The sequence below is a fragment of the Scyliorhinus torazame genome, chromosome 29 (genome assembly GCF_047496885.1).
Source record: "Scyliorhinus torazame isolate Kashiwa2021f chromosome 29, sScyTor2.1, whole genome shotgun sequence".
Lineage (NCBI taxonomy): Eukaryota > Metazoa > Chordata > Chondrichthyes > Carcharhiniformes > Scyliorhinidae > Scyliorhinus > Scyliorhinus torazame.
The window spans coordinates 22,825,758-22,851,669 of record NC_092735.1 but is presented as its reverse complement, the minus strand read 5'-3'; the positions used below and the strand labels follow the sequence as shown (position 1 = coordinate 22,851,669).

Genomic DNA, 25,912 nt, shown 5'->3' with positions numbered 1-25,912 from the left:
CTTCACTGAGTAGCAGATAATAAAATAATAGTACTGAATCTGTGCTACGGTAATTAATAATCTCTCTAATGTATATAAATTACACTCTAACTCAACCTCACACTATCATTCTACATTGAATTCTCCAGCAGCTTCTCCCAGCATGCCTAGAGACGCAGCCTTTTATATGATCACTCAGTGGCGTCCTCTAGTGCTGATAAACATGTAGGGCGGGATTCTCCACGAACCGGCGGGCGTGACCCACTCCGGCGTCGGGCCGCGTCGAAGGTGCGGAATCCTCCGCACCTTCAGGGGCGAGGCCGGTGCCGGAGTGTTTGGCGCTGCGCCAGCCGGCACAGAAGGGCCTCCGCCGGCCGGCGCAAGTTGTCGCATGCACGGGAATTCCAGCGTGTGCTGGCGTCATCCCAGCGCATGCGCAGGGGGGTTCTTCTCCGCGTCGGCCATGGCGGAGGTTGACAGTGGCTATTGCGGAGGGAAAGAGTGCCCAACGGCACAGGCCCCCCGCAGATCGGTGGGCCCCCAATCGCGGGCCAGGCCACCATGGGGGCACCCCCCGGGGCCAGATCCCTCCGCACCCCCCCCCCCCCCCCCGAGGATTCTGCAGGCCGCCCGTGGAGCCAGGTACCGCCGGTAAGGACCTGTTGTAATTTACGCCGGCGGGACCCGCCGAAAAACGGGCGGCCACTCGGCCCATCGCAGGCCGGAGAATCGCCAGGTGGGCCGCTGCCAGCGGCTGTCGATCGGCGCCGTGCGATTCCCGCCCCCGCCCCGGAGAATTCGGCAGCCGGCGGGGGCGGGATTCACGCCGCCCCCCCGCCGATTCTCCGACCCGGCGGGGGGTCAGAGAATCTCACCCATAGTCTCTCTTGTTAACCCTTTCCTATACTTGTACTATACATATCATTACAGGTGGGGGCTGGGGGGACTGATGGAAGGGGGTCTGGAGGGGACGATTGGGGGTTACAGGAGGGCAGTTTTTGGCAGGCCAGGTCTGCGCGTGGCCTGCGCCATGTTGTACGGCACGGCCGCTGCATGCCGCTGCCTTGCGCATGCACGGCCACGGACCCAATAATTCTGCGTCCACATCGATAGGTAAAGCCGGGGGCTTTACGTGGCCCGGCTCCTCGCCCCCCACCGGGCGCCGCCAACCTTTTGGTCGTAAGACCAGACGGAACCTGCGGACATAGCCGCAGAATCGGAGAATCCAGCCCATAGTCTCCCAAATGGAAAATATCGGCCCTTGAAGTGAACAAAACCCACATTAAAAAAGGGGCACTCCGGAATTACTTTATCACGGGAAAGGTCCTTGAAACACCTCGAGGAGTTGCGAAGCACCACAGAGTCGCAAGTTCTCTCTCTACAAGATGTGCGTCATCGCCGGAAGGACATAGGCCCAGCCTCTTCCAGAGGTTAGTGACAGTACAGCTTTGGCGCAAAGTGCGTGAGACACAGGGCAGCACGGCGGCGCAGTGGTTAGCACTGCACCCTCACGGCGCCGAGGCCCCAGGTCGATCCCGGCTCGGGGTCACTGTCCGTGTGGAGTTTGCGCATTCTCCCCGTGTCTGCGTGGGTTTCGCTCCCCACAGTCCAGAAGAAGTGCAGGGTAGGTGGATTGGCCACGCTAAATTGCCCCTTAATTGGAAAACTGAATTGGGTGCTCAAATAAAAGTGTGTGAGAGACAAGGAGGAATGAAAGGGCTGCGGAAGGGCCTTAGGGGGAAAGCAGGGGATCGTGAGACCAATTGGGTAGCTCCACTGTACAGCTGACACAGCCATGATGGGCTGCGTGGCCTCCTCCTTCTGCCATCCTAAAATAAAATGTGTGCGGGGGTGGGGGGTAAACTGCAAAAATTAAAATAACACTTGAGTTACATTGGACAGGGTTTCAGGCTGTTACACAATCAAGTGTCTCCTACCAGATATTATGAAAATCAAGCTCACGAGGTTGACATAGTCATCTGAATCCCTGAGATTGTATTACCGACCGTTATTGACTCCGGCCTAGCAGTTATTTTACATAATATGCAATAAGGTTTGCAGTTTACATAATTGGAGTGAATTACCGTTGCAATTCGGATGCGGCGCTTGGATATCTTCGGCCCCTGTTGGTCAGCACAGGGGGGGCCGCGCCCGCCGCAGAATGCTGAGCTCCGAGACCCGATACCCGGTAGCAAAGGTTAGAGAGGGGCTGTGAGAAATGTGTGGGCAAAGGGGGCTCAGCGACTGGGTTGGGGAGGGCACTGGGGTCGTGTCGGGTGGGAGATTGGCTCATAGCATTGATAAGTGACCCGGGCTGGTGAGTCGGTCGCATGAGGGGCCCTTCGTCATCCCCGGGGGCCGCAAGATTGAAATCTTGTTCACCGACCACAACCCAATGAATAGGATTAAATACATTTAATACACGCCAAATATTTCATAACAAGTTATAGGAAACGCTTAATCGTTTATATATTAATAGAACTGTCATCAACTTCAAATGGTAAAAACAAAAGGAATATTCACAGTTTGGACGCAGAGGGAGCACACGACTCTCACAGTCAATGTTGTGAGCAATCAGCACGCTTCTCGCCTCACTCGCCCTCGCTTTACGTGCGAATCGCTTCAGCCATACCGGCAGGAAAAAAAACTACACTGGCGGGAATCAGCGGGTGGCGCACTTTCAGTTGGTAGCAGAGTTTTCCTTTTCTATCTCTGCTGCTTGGCTTTATTCATTTTCAGTCTTAACAGCCCCCCCCCTTTAGATTCTCGCGCATTCTCCCAGTGAGAGTACTCGCTATTGGCCGTTGTAAGATACATATTCAAAATACGTCTTTTTCAAACCTTGAGCAGGCCCATTCTCTCACCTCTTCCTCTGTTATGATATATTACTTATGTCATTCCCAGTTCTTACTCTGGTCTGAAGAAATCCATTGAATACTCGTCCCGTTTTTCTGAACGCTTGAGTGGTCCATTCCTGAATTCTCCCCTCCCACTGCGTCAGCTCCCATTCACCATCCACGGCAGAGGGCTAGCCAGAGTTTTGAGCTTCAAGTCTGACGTTGGATGAGCAACGTCCTGTCAAGACCAGAACACTGGCCGGAAATCTCTGGTCGTTGGGATTCTCTTCCGGGAAATCCCATTGACAAGCGGCGGGAAGAGTGAATCCCGCCGCCAGCGGATGGTGCGGCGCTGAGAAACACGCGGCTGGGCAACCGGAGAATCCCTCGCCAATACCTCCACACATCTCCCCCTCCAAAGTTACACTCTTGGCCTTACTGTCTCTGGCTGCCTCCATTAGTCCAACAAAGGTTAACACAGACTTCAGGAACATCAGCAGAATCATAGAGCGTGTTGAAGCACAGAAGGAGGCCATTCGGTCTGTTGGGTCCATAGAGTTCTATGGCATTCAAAAGGCCCTTCGGCCCATCTCGTCCAATGACAATGGTTTCCTCACTGCAATAGAAGCGGATATTTAAATATATGTAAAACACAAATGTCATCATCTACCATGGTGGGTTTTGAACCTGGGTCCCTGGATTACTAGCCCCAGTGATAAGGCCTCCACGCTGGCTCTCTGCAAGAACACGCCAAATAGTCCCATTCCACTTCTTTTTCCCCGTAGCCCTGCTATTTATTTCTCTAAATTAATTATTGAATTCCCTTTCGAATGCCACGATTCAACCTGCCTCCATCACAATCTCGAGCAGCGCATTACAGATCCTAACCACTCGCTGCGTCAAGGTCTTTCCTCTGGTTTTCGACTCAGCCGCCAACGGCAGCAGCTTCTTGCGCCTCCCCCCCCCCGCCCCCCCCCCCCCCCCCCCCCCCGTTCGGTCCAGCCGACGGCAAACGCTCGCGGTGGATTTCCCAGCCCGGGGGGGCATAAAACGGAAAACCCCATTGACAGCGGCGGCACGAGAGGACCCTGCTGCTGGCCAGATGTGGGCTGGGATTCTCCATTGCGAGTCCGCCCCCACCACCGCTGCTAACCAGGATGGAGAATTTGCCGCTCGGCCAAGAAAGGACGGAGAATCCCGCCCCTGATTGGCAACCAGCAATGTAAAGGCTGATTTGGTTAATATGGGGGGGAGGGACAGGGGGTCTGCAGAAAAAAAGGATCAGTGGTGAAACAGGAGATACCTCCCAGCCTCAGCCCCATTTCAAATATAACATAGAGGGGAAATATACTGTAAATGAGAAAACTCTTAGGAATATAGAAAGTCAGAGAGATCTGGGCGTGCAGGTCCACAGATCTTTGGAGGTGGCAACACAAGTGGACAAGGTAGTCAAGAAAGCAGACGGAATGCTTGTTTTCATTGGCCGTGGCATTGAGTATAAAAACTGGCAAGTCATGCTACAGTTGTATAGAACCTTGGTAAGGCCGCACTTGGAATATTGCGCGCAATTCTGTTCACAGTTCACATTACCAGAAGGATGTGGAAGCTTTGCAGAGGGTGCAGAGGAGGTTTACCAGGAAGTTGCCTGGTCTGGTGGGTGTTAGCTATGTGGAGAGGCTGAATAGGCTCGGACTGTTTTCATTAGAAAGATCGAGGTTGAGGGGTGACCTGATAGGGATCTACAAGATTATGAGGGGCACGGATAGGCGGCTGGTTTAGCTCAGTGGGCTAGACAGCTTTTCACAGTAACTTCATTGCAGTGTTAATGTAAGCCTACTTGTGACAATAAAAAGATTATGAGGGGCATGGATAGAGCGGATGGGCAGGCACTCTTTCCCAGAGTGGAGGGGTCAGTCACCAGGGGACATCGGTTTAAGGTCCGTGGGGCAAAGTTTAAAGGAGATGTGCAAGGCAGGTTTTTTACACAGAGGGTGGTGAGTGCCTGGAACGCAATGCCAGGTGAGGTTGTGGAAGCAGATACATTAATGGCATTCAAAAGAGATCTTGGCAAACACATGGATAGGATGGGTATGGAGGGATACGGCACAAGGAAGTGCTAAGGGTTTTGGCAAAGGTTCATATCATGACCGGTACAGGCTTGGAGGGCCGAAGGGCCTGTTCCTGTGCTGTATCGTTCTTTGTTCTTTAAATCGCCATTCATGTCCACCTGAAGGGGCAGAGGGGGGTATCTCACCCGAATGGTGGCACTGCCCACACTGAACCACACCCAGTACGGCATCGAAACCAATGGAATACAGTTGCTCCCGCTGGGCTGCCTACTGCAGGGGCCCTGGTGTACCATAACAGAGACCGGTGCAGCAGTTTACACTATAATCGTACCATTAATAGCCAGCGCCACATGATGCAAATCAGCCTTCTGCATCCCCGCACCATTTTAAAAATTGTTGCTGGGTCAAATAAAAAGAATAATTCCTCTTCTCAGCACCTTTTAAGGGAATATTTAAAAGCTTCTCTCTACTTACCTCAGTGTTAATAAGGTCCCTTAAAAGGAGCTATTAGTCCAATAGGCATTTAATCCACCCCTAAATTTATCAGCCTTTGCCAGGGTCAAATGAAATCTAAATTAATCCTGCGGGAACATGGGGGATCCCATATCACCGGCACGATACTTGAAAACCGGGCACCCTTCCTGCCCAAACACCTGGGGCTAATTGAAGTTCTCGGCATTTAATTAAAGACAGCACATGTTATAAAATAGGCAATTCGCCCCTCCGGCTTTTATGGTGGATGAGGGTCAGCCCATAGGGACGTCACGTGGGCAGCCTAACTGTGGGCCACAAAGGGGGCATTATGGGGGCCATCGAATCATGGCTATCGCCGATCTGCAGGCAGCGGCAGGGGGGGATGTCAAGGCAAGGAAGACCACCGCTCCAGCTGTAACAGGGCATAGCTATGCATCAAAAGTTTTCAGACATCCAGCGTGGGATATTAATAGGGCAAGTTTGATTAGGCAAAGTGAATGTGATACCGTCTCACTTCTGACTATCCGATCCTCCAGGAGCAGGAAAGGGATAGCTTCCCAAAATAGAGCTGGAGATGAGTACATAAGGATCGGGGCTGGTTTCCCCGGTACCCATTGCTTGTTCCTCAGCCACCGCCTCATTTTTTTTACAACTCTTCCGCCAACGCGGGCATCACAATTCAAGGTAAGTCCCTCACCAGGAGCTTAACAACAGGAAATCTTGAGGAGCGAGCAATTGGAGAGAGGGGAAGATTGGAACAAAAATGTCCCCCTCACCCCCACCCTGAGTGATCGGGAGCAACATTTTTAAATGGGGGGGGGGGGGGAGGAAGGGAGGGAGGAAAGAAGCAATAACATTTGAAAAGACCAGGAACTTTTTTTATTACAGTAAAGGACTTAAAAATGAAAGAGCTGAGTGGCAACGCAAGGGGGGGAAACAAGAGAGAAGGGGAAAAAATGGAGAGGATAGCAAGTGAGAGGAAAGGATAGAATCGGAAGGAGAGAGAGAAGAGCAGAATACAAAAGGTGAAGCGATTTAAATTCAAGGAAGCAGCTGCAAAGTGTTTATAAAAACACTTGAAAGGCTGGACAATCGAGTGAAATAAAATAGATTTTAACTTTGGCCGACAGAGTAGGAGATCTTGTTTGAAATAATAGATATTTCATCAGAAATGAAATAAGTTGATGGAAATCGCTGAACTTTTAAAAGCAGCTCTCTGGAGTTTTAGTTTAGTTTGCAACTTGATGATCTAATTCCATCTATTTGGGGAATAATATTTGCAAGTTTGTAATTTTGAACCGAAAGGTTCGAACTGACTGTTACTTCTAATGCAGTTTGAAGAATCAGATTCAATATTGGATGATTTTCTATTGCGTGACTGCACAGCTGAAAGAATGAAATAAGTTTCTAATTTTGGAGTCATTTCTATTTAGTAAATGATCACCAGCTGGGTGAGGGGAGGGAGGTGTTAATTTTTGTTGCGCATGTTAGTGTAAAACGGACAATGTCGAACTAACCGTTCACTGTACACACTGCCCTGCTCTGAAATCCATTAACCCTGTTTAAACAGAAACTTGGGGTCAAGTCGTATCTTCTTTCTTCACTTCTCTGCCCAAAGGCAGGTCCAAACCCACATCGTCACCAACTCTGCCATGGGCAGGGCAAGGAATCAGATCCCGAATCCACCCCAGCCTGGACGAGGGATCGAACTCCGTGCTGTTGGCACCGATTCGGTACATAACCTCTCTCCAGCCAACTGCATGCCCCACCACACCCGCCCAGCCCAAGGAGTCTGGGTTGGTGTGGCAACATACATCTTCCATGCGTATTGTAGCCTGGAGCTATGGGGAGTGATGATAGAGGCCACAATTGCTATCCATCAAGGGACTGACATGAATCTCTCCCGGTCTTACCGCCTGGCACTGGTGTGCGTTGGAAGGACTTACAAATTCATACCCCTTGTACGGTCGCATTGTGAACGCGCCTTCCTTGGTCAAGTCCTGGAATGGGTCTTAAATCCAGAGCTTCTGAATTCAGAGGCAGGGTGCTTCCCGCTGCGCCACAAGGCCGCCCCACATCAAACGACGGGAGTTAATTTGGCAGCGCCCGTCGTGCACTGTGAGCCAAAGTTAAAATCAACCCAACACCCCCACCTCCCCCCGAACTAAAATGAACCGATATTCCGGAAGATAAGGCTTTCAGTGGGCATGCTGACCTGAGGGAGGGGTGAGGAAGGGATAGACATGCTCCCGTAGGTTTGCAGCGTGGGGCTCAGTATGTGCAAGTCGGTAACAAATTGGGGCAAACTTTTGATCAGCCACAGAAAGGGGAATCTGTCATACCAGTGAGCTACTCGAGCTCGGTGAAGTCCTCCGGGATAGGGATGCCCTTGCATCGATGATTGAGGTCAAAGGCACCTCGCGCTGGCAAGTAACTTTGCAAATGCTACAAGTGTAGCTGATACCCAAAAGGCGGAAATAGCATAAAACCAAAGTTCAGGAGGCAAAGGCAAGACACAGCTGTTGAAGTTCTTTCCCCGTGCTTTTATTTTAGGATGATTTTACTTTGATGTGGCTTAAATTCCTATCACGGTTGTGCGAATTTTAAAATTCTTCCATGGAGCCTTGGCGAGTGCCTGCAGCGCATCTCATAGATGGTACACACGGTTGCCACTATGCGTCGGTGGAGGAGGGAGTGAACGTTTGCGGAAGGGCTGCCAATCAAACTGGCTGCTTTCTCCTGTACGGTGTTGAGCTTCTTGAGTGTTGTTGGAGCTGCGCTCATCCAGGCAAGTGGAGAGTATTCCATCACACTCCTGACTTGTGCCTTGTAGATGGTGGACAGACATTGAGGAGTCAGGAGGTGAGTTACTCGCTGCAGGATGCCCAGCCTCCGACCTGCTCTGGTAGCCACGGTATTTATATGGCCAGTCCAGTTCAGTTCCTGGTCAATGGTAACCCCCAGGATGCTGACTGGGAGGGATTTCTGTGATTTTGACCAAGCGCTGTGAAGGAACGACATTGTGGCTCCACTAATGGATACAAAAACAGGCAGCTGGCAGGAAGCATCAAGGGTTTTAACCTATCTGTTGTCTTTATATTTTGTGTTGACTGTGGCTGTGCTAAAGTTCACTAAACATGGTCCCTGTTGGCACACCAACTTCACATGTGTTTAGTTCCCCCTCTTTACTTTGCTACAATTCGGGAGATTAATCTGGAGACAGTCTTATTGACTCTTGGTGTGTGTGATGCCATTATCTTGCTGTCACTTGGGTCTTTAATACTTAGCGCAAAAGCCAACAGCAGATTAGCATTTGGCTCCACTCGACTTATGTAAAGCCTCCAGCCACGAGCAGCATTCCACTGATGTAAGTCTCCCATTATCCTCCACCTGTGACAATGATGTAACCCGTAACCAGATCCAGCCCCAATCAAAACCTGCGATAGTGGCGTGTGGAACAGGATTTGTCACAGGAAGCTCAGCCCACTCACCCGTTTCCCAGCGTTAGAATGAATGGTTTCCCTCCAAGATGACAACCGAACACAGCAACCAGGCAACAGATCAAAAGCTGATCCCATGGGGGAAATAACAGGGAGCAAAGGGTTAGCTCCCACCAAGGGCCAGCAGAGTCATCATGATGGGACGAATGGCCACCTCATCTTCCGATTAGGCACGTTACAGCCCTCGGGGCTCAATGCTGAGTTCAACAATTTTAAATTGTGATCTTTCTCCTCCACCGTAAACCCTCTCCTTTGTTTTTAAATATCCCGGACGTGCATTGCCTCAATGCACCGCACCCCCTCCCCCTCTCACACCGGGCCATCTGTCCCCCGTTCTTAAAGTTGCTACATTTTGTTGCAGTTTCTACATCCTCCCTCCCTTGAGTTCTGCTGAGGAGCCAAAGGACTCGAAACGTTAACTCTGCTCCTCCCCCTGACGGATGCTGCCAGGACCGCTGAGCATTTGCAGGCATCCTCCGTTCCTGGTCAGAATTCCCCGGTCGTTCGCAAGCGGCGGGATTCTCTGGTCCAGTCAGCAAGGCACCCCCGCCCACATGTTTCCCGGCACCGTGGGGCAGCTTCAATGCGAAACACGCGACTGGAAGGCCAGAGAATCCCGCCGTGTTTCAGATTGCAGCGTCCACGGTGTTTTGCTTATTTTAAGTCAGTCTTTATTTGTCTTCCAGTTTTTCCTTCCTGAACATCCTGCCTCTTGGACGCATGACGCTGAGAGGAGGGAGGGGGAGGTGCCGGCTGGAATTCTCAGGTTACTGCGATTCAATTTTCCTGCCGGCAGCCCAGCCCCGACAGCGGCTTTCCCAGCGGCATGGGGGGTGGGAGGGGGGTTACAATAGGAAACCCCACTGACAACCGGCGGGAAGGTAGAATCCCGCCACCAGCGAACGGCGCGCGACCGGGGAAATACGGGGCTGGCGGGCCGGAGAATCCCGCCCGCTTTCTTTCGGATGAAGCATTACTCTGAGGTTATCAAACTCAGATCCCTTGGCACTATTTGACAAAGGGAGTTCTCCCCCACGGTCTTGGCCAATATTCGTCCCTGAATCGCTACGCAAAAGCGGATTATCTGGCGGCCATACTTCATACAACGCCACAGTGGCTACAGTTCTAAAGTTGGTGTAAAGCACTTTGGGATGTGAAAGGCGTTATATAAATGCGAGACATTCATTCTTTTAACTCTTTTAACTTGTGGGTAGCACTGTGTCTTCACAGCACCAGGGTCCCAGGTTCGATTCCCCGCTGGGTCACTGTCTGTGCGGAGTCTGCACGTTCTCCCTGTGTCTGCGTGGGTTTCCTCCGGGTGCTCCGGTTTCCTCCCACAGTCCAAAGACGTGCAGGTTAGGTGGATTGGCCATGATCAATTGCTCTTAGTGGCCAAAAATGTTAAGAGGGGTTATTGGGTTACGGGGATAGGGTGGAAGTGAGGGCTTAAGTGGGTCGGTGCAGACTTGATGGGCCAAATAGCCCCCTTCTGCACTGTATGTTCTATGTTCCCCTGCCACACTTGTTTATCCTTCAACCAATATTAGTTTTTTTTCTAAATCGAGTCTCTGCTGTTTGTGAGGGCTGGTGAGTGCAAAGTGGTTGGCACACTTCCTCCAGCAGTGACTAAGCGATGAAATACTGGCTACATAAATGCAGATCTTTCCTTCCTTCGAACCGAATCGTTAATCACGAATCTCTACAGGGAGCTGAAGACGCCAAATTAAATAACAAGACTTTAACTTAATTTCCACCATTGCTTTATGATCATTGACTGCAGATTGACTGCAGGAGACGGGAGTACCGTGAACACTAACGTTAGAAATGGTCAAAGCCCTCTGGATCGTTGCTCGCAGCCAGTGACGTTTGTCGAACCTCCTCTCCCCCCGTTGGACTCCCAAATAATAGTGTCCTTGGTGGTGTCGGCAACACATTTTGAAGAAGAATAATGCCGAAAAATGGACGGAAGAGAAAGCAAAGAGCTTTAAAGGTGGCCTCAATCAGGGAACGTCATCCTTGTTTGGAAACAATGGGGTGGGGGGGGGGGGGGGGGGCACTTAAAACGGAGTTGAGGCGGAATGTTTTCACTCGGACTCTTCGGAGCTCTCTTCCTCAGGACGCAGTGGAAGCAGAGTGTTTGAATATTTTTAAGGTTGAGGTGGATAGATTCTTGGTAAGCAGGGGGGTGAAAGGTCGTCACCGGTGGGCGGGATGCAGATTTGGGGTCACTTTCAGATCAGCCATGATCTTATTAAATGGCGGAGCAAGTCTGAGGGGCTGAATGGCCTGCTCCTGCTCCTTGTCTGTCTGTTCTTACCCCTTTGGACAGACGTTCCTCTGAGTGAGGCAGTCGTAGGTCCCAAGACTTTGCTCCATCACTAAGAGGATCAGGGGAGCTCTCCCCAGTGTCCTGGCCATTTAATATTTATCCCTCAGTCAACATTACAAGAGCAGATTATCAAGCCTTTATCACTTTGCTGTTTGTGGGACCTTGTTCTGTGCAAATTGACTCCTTTTTTAACACCTCGATAGTGACGAATACGATAATTAAGTGGTTTGCATCATTCAGAGGTTGATAAGGGGCCCGATAAATATGCCAGTCACTTGTTCATTATTTGTTTCAAGGGTCATAAAGGGAAATAATTTTATTAATGTCTAATTAAAAGTAATGTGTTGTGGCGGCTGATCATTTTACAGTGCATATTCTGGAATTTATACAAAATATTCCTATTGTGCCTCTCCACATCGTCACTGTCTGTGCGGAGTCTGAACGTTCTCCCCGGGTCTGCGTGGGTTTCCTCCGGGCGCTCCGGTGTCCTCCCACAAGTCCCGAAAGACGTGCTTGTTAGGTAATTTGGACATTCTGAATTCTCCCTCTGTGTACCCAAACAGGCGCCGGAGTGTGGCGACTAGGGGCTTTTCACAGTAACTTCATTGCAGTGTTAATGTAAGGCAGCTTGTGACAGTAAAGATTATTTTTTTTTAAAAACACTGAATTAAGGCACCACTGCCAATCTCCCCTTACGGTTTGGAAGATTTGGCCATCCCTGGCCAGCCGCATTAATAGACCCCCTTTTTTGAACCCCTTGTCTGTCAGTCTGTACAGCTGATTGGATTGGATTTGTTTATTGTCACGTGTACCGAGGTACAGTGAAAAGTATTTTTCTGCGAGCAGCTCAACAGATCATTAAGTACATGAGAAGAAAAGGGAATAAAAGAAAATACATAATAGGGCAACACAACACGTACAATGTAACTACATAAGCACTGGCATCGGATGAAGCATACAGGGTGTAGTGTTAATGAGGTCAGTCCATAAGAGGGTCATTTAGGAGTCTGGTGACAGTGGGGAAGAAGCTGTTTTTGAGTCTGTTCGTGCGTGTTCTCAGACTTCTGTATCTCCTGCCCGATGGAAGAAGTTGGAAGAGTGAGTAAGCCGGGTGGGCGGGATCTTTGATTACGCTGCCCGCTTTCCCCAGGCAGCGGGAGGTGTAGATGGAGTCAATGGATGGGAGGCAGGTTCGTGTGATGGACTGGGCGGTGCTCACAACTCTCTGAAGTTTCTTGCGGTCCTGGGCCGAGCAGTTGCCATACCAGGCTGTGATGCAGCCTGATAGGATGCTTTCTATGGTGCATCTGTAAAAGTTGGTAAGGGTGATTGTGGACATGCCAAACTTCCTTAGTTTCTTGAGGAAGTATAGGTGCTGTTGTGCTTTCTTGGTGGTAGCGTCGACGTGGGTGGACCAGGACAGATATTTGGAGATGTGCACCCCTAGGAATTTGAAACTGCTAACCATCTCCACCTCGGCCCCGTTGATGCTGACAGGGGTGTGTGCAGTACTTTGCTTCCTGAAGTCAATTACCAGCTCTTTAGTTTTGCTGGCATTGAGGGAGAGATTGTTGTCGCTACACCACTCCACTAGGTTCTCTATCTCCCTCCTGTATTCAGACTCGTCGTTATTCGAGATCCGGCCCACTATGGTCGTATCGTCGGCAAACATGTAGATGGAATTGAAACCAAGTTTTGCCACGCAGTCGTATGTGTACAGGGAGTAGAGTAGGGGGCTAAGTACGCAGCCTTGCGGGGCGCCGGTGTTGAGGACTATTGTGGAGGAGGTGTTGTTGTTCATTCTTACTGATTGTGGTCTGTTGGTCAGAAAATCGAGGATCCAGTTGCAGAGTGGGGAGCCAAGTCCTAGGTTTTGGAGATTTGATATGAGGTTGGCTGGGATTATGTTGAAGGCAGAGCTGTAGTCAATAAATAGGAGTCTGATGTAGGAGTCCTTGTTTTCGAGATGCTCTAGGGATGAGTGTAGGGCCAGGGAAATGGTCTGATGTGGACCGGTTGCAGCGGTATGCGAATTGCAGTGGATCAAGGTGTTCTGGGAGTATGGAGGTGATACACTTCATGATCAACCTCTCGAAGCACTTCATTACGACTGGAGTCAGGGCCACTGGTCGGTATTCATTGAGGCACGTTGCCTGGTTCTTCTTTGGTACCGGTATGATGGTGGTCTTCTTGAAGCAGGTGGGGACCTCGGAGTGGAGTAGGGACAGGTTAAAGATGTCCGCGAATACCTCTGCCAGCTGGTCCAGCTTGTTTTCGATCGCTTGGACGTTTGCCAGGAGTATGCTGGGGAGAGGGGTCCTGAAACCGCGTTGCTTCAGTCTAACCTGCAGACCGCCGCGTTTCAACTATACCAAGTCGACTATGCCAAGATCCGTGACTCCTCACCATTGAAGCAAATGTCGGCAGAGGCTGTGGTGTGAGCCAGTTGACCGGACATCGCAATAATCTCCACTCGCCCCGGATTTATTTCCACACAGCAACACTATTCATTTGGCGGTGCAGGACCTGCTGAAAAAAAAAGAGGGATTTTATTTGTCGAAGTTTTTCACCTTGGACTCATCACGACATTTCACAAAAATACAAATGACATTTCGCGAGGATACAGATCTAAGTAAGACGACGGGCGAGAAATAGGAAGGGAGCAAGGATCGAACCTTGGGAGAACACCAGAGGTAACTGTGCGGGAGCAGGAAGTGGAAGCATTGCAATCGAGACTCTGACTGAGATGGGGATCTTCGACGAGAGGTAGAAAGAAAGAACTTCACACGCCCCAAAGTGAGGTTCTTTGTAAAATGTATTGAATGGCACAAACGCAGGAAACAGTTTGTGCACAGCAAGATCCCAGAAGCAGCAATGACCTGATCATCCGATTTCATTTATTGTAGCGGTGTTGGGTTGAATGTCGATTATGGTGAGATTGGAAAGAACAATGTCACACTGGATGGAGGGGTGGCAGAAATCGCAGGGTCAGGAGCGACGGGATGGTTTCAGAGTTAGGATGGCACCTCTGCTCCAGGGTGCTTTGATGGGATCTTGCTTGCTTGCTTTCAATTTTAGTTAAGTTATTCGGATCTGAGCACGGGGTGGATTATAACCAAAGCCAGGATTTTCCTGTCCCGCCATGGGCCGGCCAAAGGTCGGTTGTCTTCCGGCATGATTGGAAGATCCCGGTGGAAAATCGAGGCCTGAAAATTTGTTTTATATTTCTTTCATGGGATGTGGGCATCGCTGGCCACTTAATGGCCATTTAAGGGCTTCTTTCCTGCCCAGACTCAATTTTGGTACCGGTATGATGGTGGTCTTCTTGAAGCAGGTGGGGACCTCAGAGTGGAGAAGGGACAGGTTAAAGATGTCCGCGAATACCTCTGCCAGCTGGTCCACGCAGGCTCTGAGTGCACGACCAGGGATCCCGTCCGGGCCCGTCACCTTCCGTGGGTTCACTTTCAGGAAGGCCAATGTGACTTCGGAAGCTGTGATGGTGGGTATGGGTGAATTATGGGCCGATGGCTGAGGGTGGGTAACAGAAGAAGCTCTTACCCTCAATCTCGGGTGGGAATTAGGGGTAGTCTCAATCAAAGACCCTAACGTGATCCCGGACTAGACCCCAACAGTTTCTAGGATACTGGTTAGAAAGCCCAATATTTTATTTATTTTGTAAGACTGCGAGGAAAGGATACTTTGCTCTAGGAGTGATTTCACGCACAAATAGGAATATGGTGTATTCGAACAAACGTTATTGTTAATACAGTATTACTAACTTTAACATCATAACGAAAATGGCTTACAATCACCAGTTAAACAATCCTTAACATTACAATGAAACACTTTAACTCCAAACTGCTATTTTCTTTATCTCCAATCAAGCAGAACCCATCTCAGGTCACAACACATTTTTAAATACAGTTAGCAAACCCAGGAGTACTTGCTGTATAGAAATGTCTTGGATAAAATACCTTGAGAGAAAGATCTTTCAGGAAACAGTCCGCAGATTCTTGCCTGTGTCAAATGACTGTTTAACTTCCCAGCATTTGGCAAAAAGCTCCTGTTCTTTAACTGAAAACCCAGCACCTGACTGCTTCAGCCCCTGGCTCCTCCCATTAATTATATCATCTCTAGCCCACTAACTGGGTTATGACCATCTTACTAAGGCTAAACACAATGGGTGCGATCTATCAGCCTCTTGGCGCCCGACTCGGGAAGTGACGAGGCTGATAAATTCGCACCAGCATTTATCTGAAATTCCTACATTCATCACAATCCCTTCAGACTGGGATGCCCTCCCCTCACTGGGCCGAGACATCTGGCTGAATGGCCTCCCTCAGTGCCGTAATTTCCACCAGTGGGACGGGGAATCAAACCTGAGTAGATTGTACAGAAACATTCTGAACTATTGAAATGTCTTTTCTTCAACAGCTGCAAACATGCCCATGTCAAAGGTACTCAATGCAGCTGACATCAGCAAAGCTCTGAGTGCTTTCCAGGGTAAGTGGAACTATCTGTGAACGTATTGATTTACTTGTCTGTGTGTTTATTTATTTATTTAGTTTTCTTTCTTTCTATCTTTCTTTTTTTCTTTCTTTCTTTTTTTCTTTCTCTCTTACTATCTTTGTCTCTCTCTTACTATCTTTCTCTCTCTTTTATTTTCTTTCTTTCTGTCTCTATTTCTATCTCTCTTACTATCTCTCTTTCTATCTTTCTCTTTCTCTCTCTCTGTTTTTTTCTTTCTTTCTTTCTTTTTCTCTTTCTCTCTCTTTCTCTCTCTCCTACTATCTTTCTCTCTCTCTTTTATTTTCTTTCTTTCTGTCTCAATTTCTATTTCTCTTACGATCTCTCTTTCTATCTTTCTCTCTCTCTCTGTTTTCTCTTTATTTCTTTCACTCGTTCGTTCTTGCTCTTTTATCTCGTTCTTTCTTTCTTCCTTTCTCTCTTTCTATCTCTCTTACTATCTCTCGTTCTATCTTTCTCATTCTCTCTTTTTCTCTTTCTTTCTCTCTTTCTCTTTATCTCTCTTTCTCTCTTTCTCTCATTCTCTTTTTTTTCTTTCTTTCTTTCTTTCTCTCTTTCTTTTATTATCTATCTTTCTTTCTCTCTTCTTTTTCTTTATTTCCCTCTTTCTCTCTCTTTTTCTCTTTCTTTCTCGCGTACTTTTTCTCTTTCATTCTTCCTCCTTTCTCTTTCACTTGTCCTCTCTTTCTCTTTCTTTCTTTTGTCCTTCCTTTCATTCTCTCTCTCCTTTTCTCCATCTCTTTCACTCCCCTCTCTCATTCTCTTTCTCTCTCTCTCTCCTTCTCTCTCTTTCCCTCTCTCCCCACTAATCAGGAGTTTAATTTCCACGGGATGGGAGGAGGGCACTCTCTCACCACCCCACCGTGACTTCACTGGGCCGAACTGCAGGAATTTCAGGGAAATTGGGCGGAGGGGGGCGGTCCACGCCATTCCTGTCATTTTTCTGAGATTTACGTGTCTTTTCCAAAGTTATGACGGTCGAGTGAGATAATCCATTGGACTTGGCGGGGGCGGGGGAGTCAACTTGGCGAATGCAAGGAAGGTGCTTTGGAGAGCGAAGAATCTGCTGGGTGCATACTGTGTGATTGCTGCTGACCTCAAGCTCTGTGAAAACCCTGATTTGGATTGAAATTTGTCCTGTATGAGAGCACGTACTGGTAATCGGACCTTCGCTGTTATATACTGGGTTGAGTTTCCCCTGGGGAATGGATTAGGCGCCCATGCTTAAACAGGGATATACTGTACGCTCAAAGAAAAGCCACGTGTTTATTTCCTTTCTCTTCTGTTTCACTGAGTATCTGAAGACCTTTACATAGACGTCAGTTTTTGGTACTTGGACAACTGCGTGAGCTAGTGACCTGACTAAACTCCACCCGGCCTTCACCATCCCCAGCCCCTTGCGACATCACAAGAGCTTCAAACAGCAGGATAATGAGTTGGTTACAGGGTTGGAGTTTGTAAAGCTTCGAAAGAGCAGCTTAGTCTCTTCCTTCAAACTTTGACGATCAGGTGACCATTGAAAACTATGCATCTCTCTTAACCAGTGTTGTCCAATATGATTACCGTATGTGGCAACTTGGTCACTGATATGTGACGGGTTCACATTCAGATGGCCTACGACCATCCATTTGACTGAGGGCACTGTCCAAGACTCCCTCTCATAGAATCATGGAATTTACAGTGCAGAAGGAGGCCATTCGGCCCATCGAGTCTGCAGCGGCTCTTGGAACGAGCACCCTGCCCAAGCCCACACTTCCACCCTATCTCCATTACCCAGTAACCACACCCAACACTAAGGGCCATTTGGGACACTAAGGGCAATTTAGTGTGGCCAATCCACCTAACCTGCACATCTTTGGACTGTGGGAGGAAACCGGAGCACCCGGAGGAAACCCACGCACACACGGGGAGAGCGTGCAGACTCCGCACAGACAGTGACCCAAGCCGGAATCGAACCTGGGACCCTGGAGCTGTGAAGCAATTGTGCTATCCACTGTGCTACCCGTGCTGCCCTCTGACACAATCGCTGACTGGACCTTGGCAAAAGTAAGTAGAACATTCGGCAGAAAACCAATCCTTAACACGGAACGGAAACTGTAGCCTGGAACCATTGAAAGCATGGAGGCAGTGATCACCGCCAAAATGAGTGGTCAAACCCAATTCAGTTCCGTCTGTGACTCCAGCGCGGAGCAGCCATGTTACGTGGGAACAGGAGAGGTAGCAGACCAATCAGCTGTTCAGAGCCAACCCACGCCGGGGAGTTCGAAAACAAATAGTGGCATCACAGGAAAACTGTGTTAGTTGGTTGGTAAGAAACTGTTGTTTGGGACTGGCTTTAAATTGCTGTAAATCAGGAAAGGGTATTATTTTTTAAGAAATTGCTATACTTGGATTAAGTGAGAAACACCAGGAATAAGGAATAACCAGGGCCATTAAAATAAAGTAATATAAGTAAAATAAAGTTATCGTAAGGGAAGAGAAGTTAAGACAAAGAAAAGTACAGCACAGGAACAGGCCCTTCGGCCCCCCAAGCCTGTGCCGACCATGCTGCCTGTCTAAACTAAAATCTTCTGCACTTCCAGGGTCTGTATCCCTCTATTCCCATCCTATTCATGTATTTGTCAAGATGCCCCTTAAATGTCACTATCGTCCCTGCTTCCACCACCTCCTCCAGCAGCGTGTTCCAGGCACGTACTACCCTCTGTGTAAAAAACTTGCCTCGTACATCTCCTCTAAACCTTGCTCCTTGCACCTTAAACCTATGCCCCCTAGTAATTGACCCCTCTACCCTGGGAAAAAGTCTCTGACTATCCACCCTGTCTATGCCCCTCTTAATTGTGCAGACCTATGTAAGACATGGCAGGGCAGCTCGGTCGAGTGGAATGTGTGACCTGTAATATGTGGGAAATCATAGACGCAACCCGTGCTGAGCGGCCATATATGCCAGCTGCAGAAACCTGAGCTCTGGCTTTCAGTGGCTGGAGTCACTGCGGTGCATCCACGAGGCTGAGAGCTACATAGATATGATGTTCAGAGAGGTGATCACCATGAGGTGGTCACACAGCAACTTAAGAACCTGGAGGCAGAGAGGGGATAGATGCTTGGCAGGCAGGGCATGAAAGTCAGGCAGGTAGTGCAGGAGTCCCCTGGAGTCTTGTCCACACATTGGCTTTCCATTTCGGAAGCTGGTGAGAGTGCTGGTTCCTCGGGAGTGCAGTCAGACCCAGGTTTGTGGCACCACAAGCGGCTCGGCAGGAAGAGAGAAAGAGGAAAGGAAGTGCAATAGTGTTGGGGGATTCTTTAGTTATGGGAACAGACAGGACTATCTATAACTCCGGGATGGTATGTTGCTTCCCTGGTGCCAGGGTCAAGGATGTCACAGAGCGGCTGCAAGATAGTCTTTGAGGGGAGGGGGAACAGCCAGAGGCCCTGGTCCACAATGAGACCAATGGTTAAGCTAGAAAGGGGGTGCAGTCCTACAATCCAAATTTAGGGAGCTCGGCAGAAAATTAGCAAGGAGGACCTCAAATGTACTAATGTCCGGATTGTTCCCAGTGCCACGGGCAATACAGGAATAGGAGGATAAGGCAGATAAATGTGTGGCTGGAGAGATGGTACAGGAGGGAGGGCTTTAGATTCCTAGGACACTGGGAATGACTCTGGGGGAGGGGGCACCTGTACAAGCCAGGTGGGATGTTCCTGAAGAGACCTGGGACTGAGTTCCTTGTGGAGCGTTTTGTTAGTGATTTTGGGAGAGCTTTACACTAACCCAGCAGGGGTGTGGGAACCAAGAGAGAGTATTAGAGAGAAATACCAGGGTGCACAACATAGTGTGAGACCGTTCACACTCGGAAAGAGAATAGTAAATTAATAGGCGGAGTCAGAATAAGGGAGGAAGTAATGGAATCTAAATCCGGGTTACGGAGCATGTGTGTGAATACGCGAAGTATAGTAAATACGATTGGGGAGTTACATTGTGGAATGTAACAATGCAGATTGCATTGTGGAAATATGGAGCGCCATTTGAAAAATGAAATGAAAATCGGTTATTGTCCCAAGTAGGCGTCAAATGAAGTTACTGTGAAAAGCCCCTAGTCACCACATTCCGGCGCCTGTTCGGGGAGGCTGTTACGGGAATTGAACCGTGCTGCTGGCCTGCCTTGGTCTGCTTTCAAAGCCAGTGATTTAGCCCTGTGCTAAACAGCCCCTGGGGGAGGGGGCACCTGTACAAGCCAGGTGGGATGTTCCTGAAGAAACCCAGTTACCCAAATTGCAACAGATTCCCGTGTTGAACATGTTTAGCTGGATGTTTCCCGGCGCTCGCAGTTTCAAGAAAGATCACGCTATCGAACGGGACTTTGTTGCAATCTGGGTCCTCAGCGGGATAACAGAGACCTGGCTCACGGGAGGGAAGGACTGGTTGTCCAATATTCCAGAATACCAGGTGTTCGGAAAAGATAGGAAAGGACGAGGGGCAGCGGTATTGGTTAAGGAGATCATCACAGTGCTGGAGGAAGAGAGTGCCCCAGAGGATTCAAGGACAGAAAACAATTTGACTGGAGCTAAGGAAAAAAGGATGCAATTACATTGCTCAATGTGGTTTATAGACCATCAACACGTGAGAAGGATGCAGAAGAACAAATCTGCAGGGAGATTACAGAGAGATGCCAACATCATAGGAGACTTAATGACCCAAATGTAGACTGGGATAGCGATAGTGGAAAGGGGGAAAAAGTTCCTAGACTTTCAGGAATTATTTTTACAGCAGCATGTGTCCAGTCCAACAAGCTAGGGTGTACTGTTGGAGCCGGTTATTGGAAATTAGGTGGGACAAGTAGATCAAGTGGCAGTGGGGAACATTTAGGAGCTGATCATTGTATCGTAAGGTTTCGAATGATGGTATGGGATCATAGAATAGAATCATAGAATCTCTAAGGTGCAAAAGGAGGGCATTCGGCCCATTGAGTCTGCACCGACCCCTTGAAAGAGCATCCCACCTAGGCCCGCTCCCCACCCTGTCCCCCAAACCCCACCTCAAGGCAATCTAGCACGGCCAATCCACCTAACCTGCATATCTTTGAACTGTGGGAGGAAACCGGAGCACCCGGATGAAACCCACGCAGACACGGGGAGAACGTGCAAACTCCACACAGACGGTCACCCGAGGTCGGAATTGAACCCCAGACCCGGGTGCTGTGAAGTTAACCACTGTGCCACCCATGGGTAGCACAGGACAATAGGCAATCCAGAGTAAGAAGAATAATTAACTGGGGAGGGCTGACTCCAATGGGGCGTGGATAGGGTGGGGCCAGATAGACTGGAGCGAAAGGTGGGTGGGGAAAAAAGGCTATTGTGGCGATTGTCCGTTCAAGGGCAAAACAGCCGATTAACGTTCACCTGGCCTGGGGGACGAATTGGAACTGAGTGGGAAATCACCCCAGGAGGTGGCGTCCTTTTAGGCAAGTGACGTGCAGGGAGCAAGCTGCAGTCACATGGCTGTGGAACAAGTCTTAGCAATACCTTTGGTGTTCATTAATGAAGTCAAAAAAGAAAGGGTTTGGGCAGGTCAAGGTATATTCCCTCAAAAGGGAAAGCGAGGGGAAAACAAATCCAGAGCTCCCTGGGTGAAAAAGAAGGTAGCAATTAAGATAAAGAAGAAAAAGTGTGCTGATGCCACGTGTCATGTAGAAAATACAATTGAGAACCAAGAGGAATATGGAAGCATTATAATAATAATAATGATTATTGTCACAAGTAGGCTTACGTTAAAACTGCAATGAAGTTACTGTGAAAATCCCCGAGTCGCCACACTCCGGCGCCTGTTCGGGTACACAGAGGGAGAATTCAGCATGTCCAATTCACCTAACAGCACGTCTTTCGGGGCTTGTGGGAGGAAGCCGGAGCACCCGGAGGAAACCCATGCAGACATGGGAGAACATGCAGACTCCGCACAGGCAGTGACCCAAGCTGGGAATCAAACCTGGGTCCATGGGACTGTGAAGCAACAGGGCTTCAGAGGGGAGATGAAAAAGCTCATTGGAGAAACGAAGGGGGATTACGGGACAAGGCCAGCAGCCAACATCAAGGGGAATCCCCAAATCTTCCAAACGCATATAAGTAGTAAAAGGCTGGTAAAAAGGGCAGTGGTGCCGATTAGGGAACTAAAAGGGAATTTAAACCTGGAGGGAGGTAGCACGGTTGAGGTTATTAAATGAACACTTTGCATCTGTCTTTACCAAGGGAATAGATGCTCTCCAGGCCATGCTGACGGACAAGGAAACTGTCCCTAGGAGGGTTTAAAATTGATCAGAAGGAAGTGTTGAATAGACTGTCGGTACTGAAAGTTGACAAGGCACCAGGACTGGATGGGATTCATCCACGGATATTGAAGGCAGAGTGGAGATTGCAGGGACACTGACTGGAACGTCCCAGCCTTCCCGAGACTGTGGGAAGGTGCTAGAGGACTGGAGATTAGCAAGTGTTATGCCCCTGTTCAAAAACAGTTGTAAGGATAGCCCCCCAGCCAATTACAGGCCAGTCAGTTTAACATCAGTGGTAGGGAAGCTTCTAGAAACAATTATTCGGATTGAATTAACAGTCACGTGGAAAAATTTGGGTTGAGGAGGAAGAACCAGCATGGTTTTCTGACGGGGAAATTGTGCTTATCAAGCTTGGCGGAGTTTTCTGAGGCGGTAACTGAAAGAGTCGATGAGGGTGATGCTGTTGATGTGATGTACATGGACTTTCAAAAGACATTCAATACAGTGCCACACAACAGGCTTGTGAGAAGTTGTAGTTCACGGAATAAAAAGGACAATAGCAATATGGATACAAAACTGGCTGAACAATGGGAAACAGAGGGGAATGGTCAATGGATATTTTTCGGGCTGGAGGAAGGTTTGTAGTGGAGTTCCCCAAGGGTTGGGCCCTTGTTTTTCCTGCTATATGTTAATGATTTAGATCTTGCTGTGAAGGGGGAAATTTCAAAGTTTGCGGATGACATGAAACTTGGAAGTAATGTAAACTGTGAGGAGGATAGTGTAGAACTTCAAAAGGACACAGACAGGTTGGTGGAATGGGCAGATACGTGGCAGATGGAGTTCAATGCGGAGAAGTGGGAGGTGATGCATTTTGGTCGGAAGAACATGGACAGACAACATAAAATAAGGGATACAATTCTTAAGGGGGGTGCAGGAGCAGAGGGACCTGGGTGTTTGTGTCCATAAATCATTAAATGTAGCAGGAACTTTGGAGAGAGCAGTTAATAAAGCAAATAATAACCTGGACTTTATTAATAGGGGTATAGAGAACAAAAGCAAAGAGGTTGAGCTGAACGTATACAAGACACTATTTAGACCTCGGCTGGAATATTGTGCACAGTTCTGGGCGCCACACTACAGGGAGGAAGTGAACACATTGGAGAGAGAGCAGAAGTTTACAAGAATGGATCCAGGGATGAGAAACTTCAGTTGTGAGGATCGATTGGAGAGGTTGGGGCTGTTCCCCTCGGAGAGAAGAAGGCTGAGAGGAGATTTGATCAAGATGTTCAAAATCATGAGGGACCTGGACAGAGTAGACAGGGGGGGAAACTGTTCCCGCTCGTAAAAGGATCAAGAACACGAGAGGGCGCAGGTTTAAAGTGATTTGCAAAAGAAGCGAAATGTGATGTGAGAATTTCTTTCACACAGCGAGTGGTTTGGGTCTGGGATGAACTGCCTGAAAGAGCGGTGGAGGCACATTCACTCAAGGCACTGTGCCACCGTGCCATCCCGTATTGAATGATGGAGCAGCCTCGCCAGCCCCACATCGTCCGCCCCATGCTCCTAATGCTTATTCACACAAAACGAGGATGGGATGAGAGGTGAATTGAGACAATCTCTCTTTGTGCTGAAACCTCACATCAGTGCCTGGGTAATGACCAAAAGGTTGCTGGTGTCAATGAGAGGAAAGGGAGAGAGGGAATAATTGATGGATAGCAAGGGACATCTTTGTGACCTCCATAAGCCACCATAATGTCCTTAATTGCAAAGGTTGAAAGGAAAATATCTGCCTCATGACAAAACCTCATTATCTAATTTTCTAGCTCCTGGGAGCTTCGATCACAAGAAGTTCTTCAAGCTGGTCGGTCTGAAGGGGAAAACCCTTGAGCAAGTGAAAGAAGTCTTCCACATCCTTGACCAAGATCGGAGTGGCTACATTGAAGAGGATGAGCTCAAGTAAGGAAATAAAATGCTTTTTTGAGTATTCTTTGTTTTTATTCATTCACGGGTCCGTGGCTGGGCCAGGATTTATTGCCCATCCCCAATTATCTTTGAAAAGGTGTTGGTGAGTTGCCCTCTTGAACTGCTGGAGTCCCTGAGGTGTAGGTACAGCCCCAGTGCTGTTAGGGAGGGAGTTCCAGGATTTTGACCCAGCGACAGTGAAGGAACGGGCGATTATATTGTTATGGGCCAGGGTTTAGAGAACCCCAAAGTGTGTCATGGAGTTCACCTGACCCACAACTTTTACTAGATTGTGGTATGGGGAGCACACGGCCCACTCTACAGCAGAAATGGAAAAGTATTTTTTAAAGCAAAACAATGTTTATTCTATGAACTCAAGTTAACCTTTTTAAAACATACAGTGAACATCTTAGCAACCATTAATTCAAATACAACCCCCAAAGACTACAACACTAAGTAAACCTTTAAGCTTTCCTTTTTAACATCCATATGACTTAAAAACAAAACCTTTATCAGAAGCACATCAGGTTAAAGTCACTACTGAAAACATTTATAATTCTGAATTCACCAAATGATCAAGAGATAGGCTTTTGATGGCAGAGAGAACAGCAGTACACCTGCTTGGTCTGGCTTCAGCTCCAACACTGAAAATGAAACTAAAACACACCCTGCAGCCTGCTCAAAAACAAAAGTAAAAAGCTGACAGACAGCCCAGCTCCACCCACACTCTGACATCACTGCAGTAGTAAACACCCATTTCTTAAAGGTAGTCTCACTGCAGATGTTTATACACACCCATTTATAAACACCCATTTCTTAAAAGTACTCTCACATGACACCTCCCCCCAAGAAAAAAAAATAAACCATCAACTTCAAGATGGTTTCATTTTTCACCTTTTCACTATCCTTTAAGAAATGCACACAGTAAATATACTTTTTTGGTTTAAAAAAAAACAACACACGCAAACAGGTACAATAATATAGTCCATTTTTGTTCTTCTTCCTCCAACTGAAATCCTTCTCAATTGACAGTCTCTTTGAACAAGAAGGTCTCTGCACGATCCGTCCATTTCTTTATGCCTCGGCATTTCTCTTTAAAGTCAGATACTTTTGTTCAATCTGATCCCTTGCAATTCTCCAACACAGGAGCATTGGTTATCACAGCTTTCAGGCAGAAATATGCCTGTCGAAAGTCCGCTGTCCACTGAAATTTTCGCCATTTCTTCAGCAAGTCCATCAGTGGAGCCACCACGCTACAAAACCTTTGCACAAATGTTCGAACAAATCCACTCATGCCAAGAAATCGCATTATTTCCCTTTATCGTGAGGGTATTGAAAACTCCTCAATAACTGTTGGTTTCACATCCCGTGTGACCATTCGACCCTGTTCAATTGTATGGCCAAGGAAAGTGACTTGGGCTTTTCCAAATTCACTTTTGGCTAGGTTTATCACCAAACCCGCCTCCTGAAATCGATCGAATAACTCCATCAAATGTTTTAAATGTTCTTTCCATGTCTGGTGTAAAATTACCAGATCGTCGATGTATACCGCACAATTGGGTAATCCTGAAACAAATTTGTTAGTTAACCGTTGAAATGTGGCTGGGGAATTTTTCATACCAAATGGCATAACTTTGAATTGGTATATACCATCTGGAGTCACAAAAGCTGAAATCTCCTTCGCCCTTTCGGATAAAGATACCTGCCAGTAACTTTAGTAAATCCAGTTTGGAAATAAAAGCTGATTGTCCCATTTTCTCAATGCAATCCTCCAAACGTGGGATAGGATAAGAGTCCGTTCTTGTAACTGCATTAACCTTTCTATAGTCCACACACAACCGTTGGGTACCGTCTGGTTTTGGTACCATCACTATGGGTGAGCTCCATTGGCTGCAACCCACTTCAATTATGCCATTTTTAAGCATACTCTCAATCTCTTTGTTAATCTGTGCCAATTTTAAAGGGTTAAGTCTGT

General features: G+C 48.2%; 1 protein-coding gene across 1 annotated transcript in view; it reads left to right on the top strand.

Moving 5' to 3' along the window:
- The first annotated feature begins 5,876 nt into the window (after positions 1-5,876).
- LOC140403929 (parvalbumin alpha-like) overlaps positions 5,877-25,912 on the top strand; it is a 29,386-nt gene continuing 9,350 nt past the window's right edge. The window contains exons 1-3 of the mRNA XM_072492190.1: positions 5,877-6,043; positions 15,623-15,691; positions 23,799-23,931. Of these exons, the coding sequence (XP_072348291.1) occupies positions 15,631-15,691; positions 23,799-23,931 (194 nt within the window). The 5' untranslated portion in view covers positions 5,877-6,043; positions 15,623-15,630. The remainder of the gene's footprint in view (positions 6,044-15,622; positions 15,692-23,798; positions 23,932-25,912) is intronic.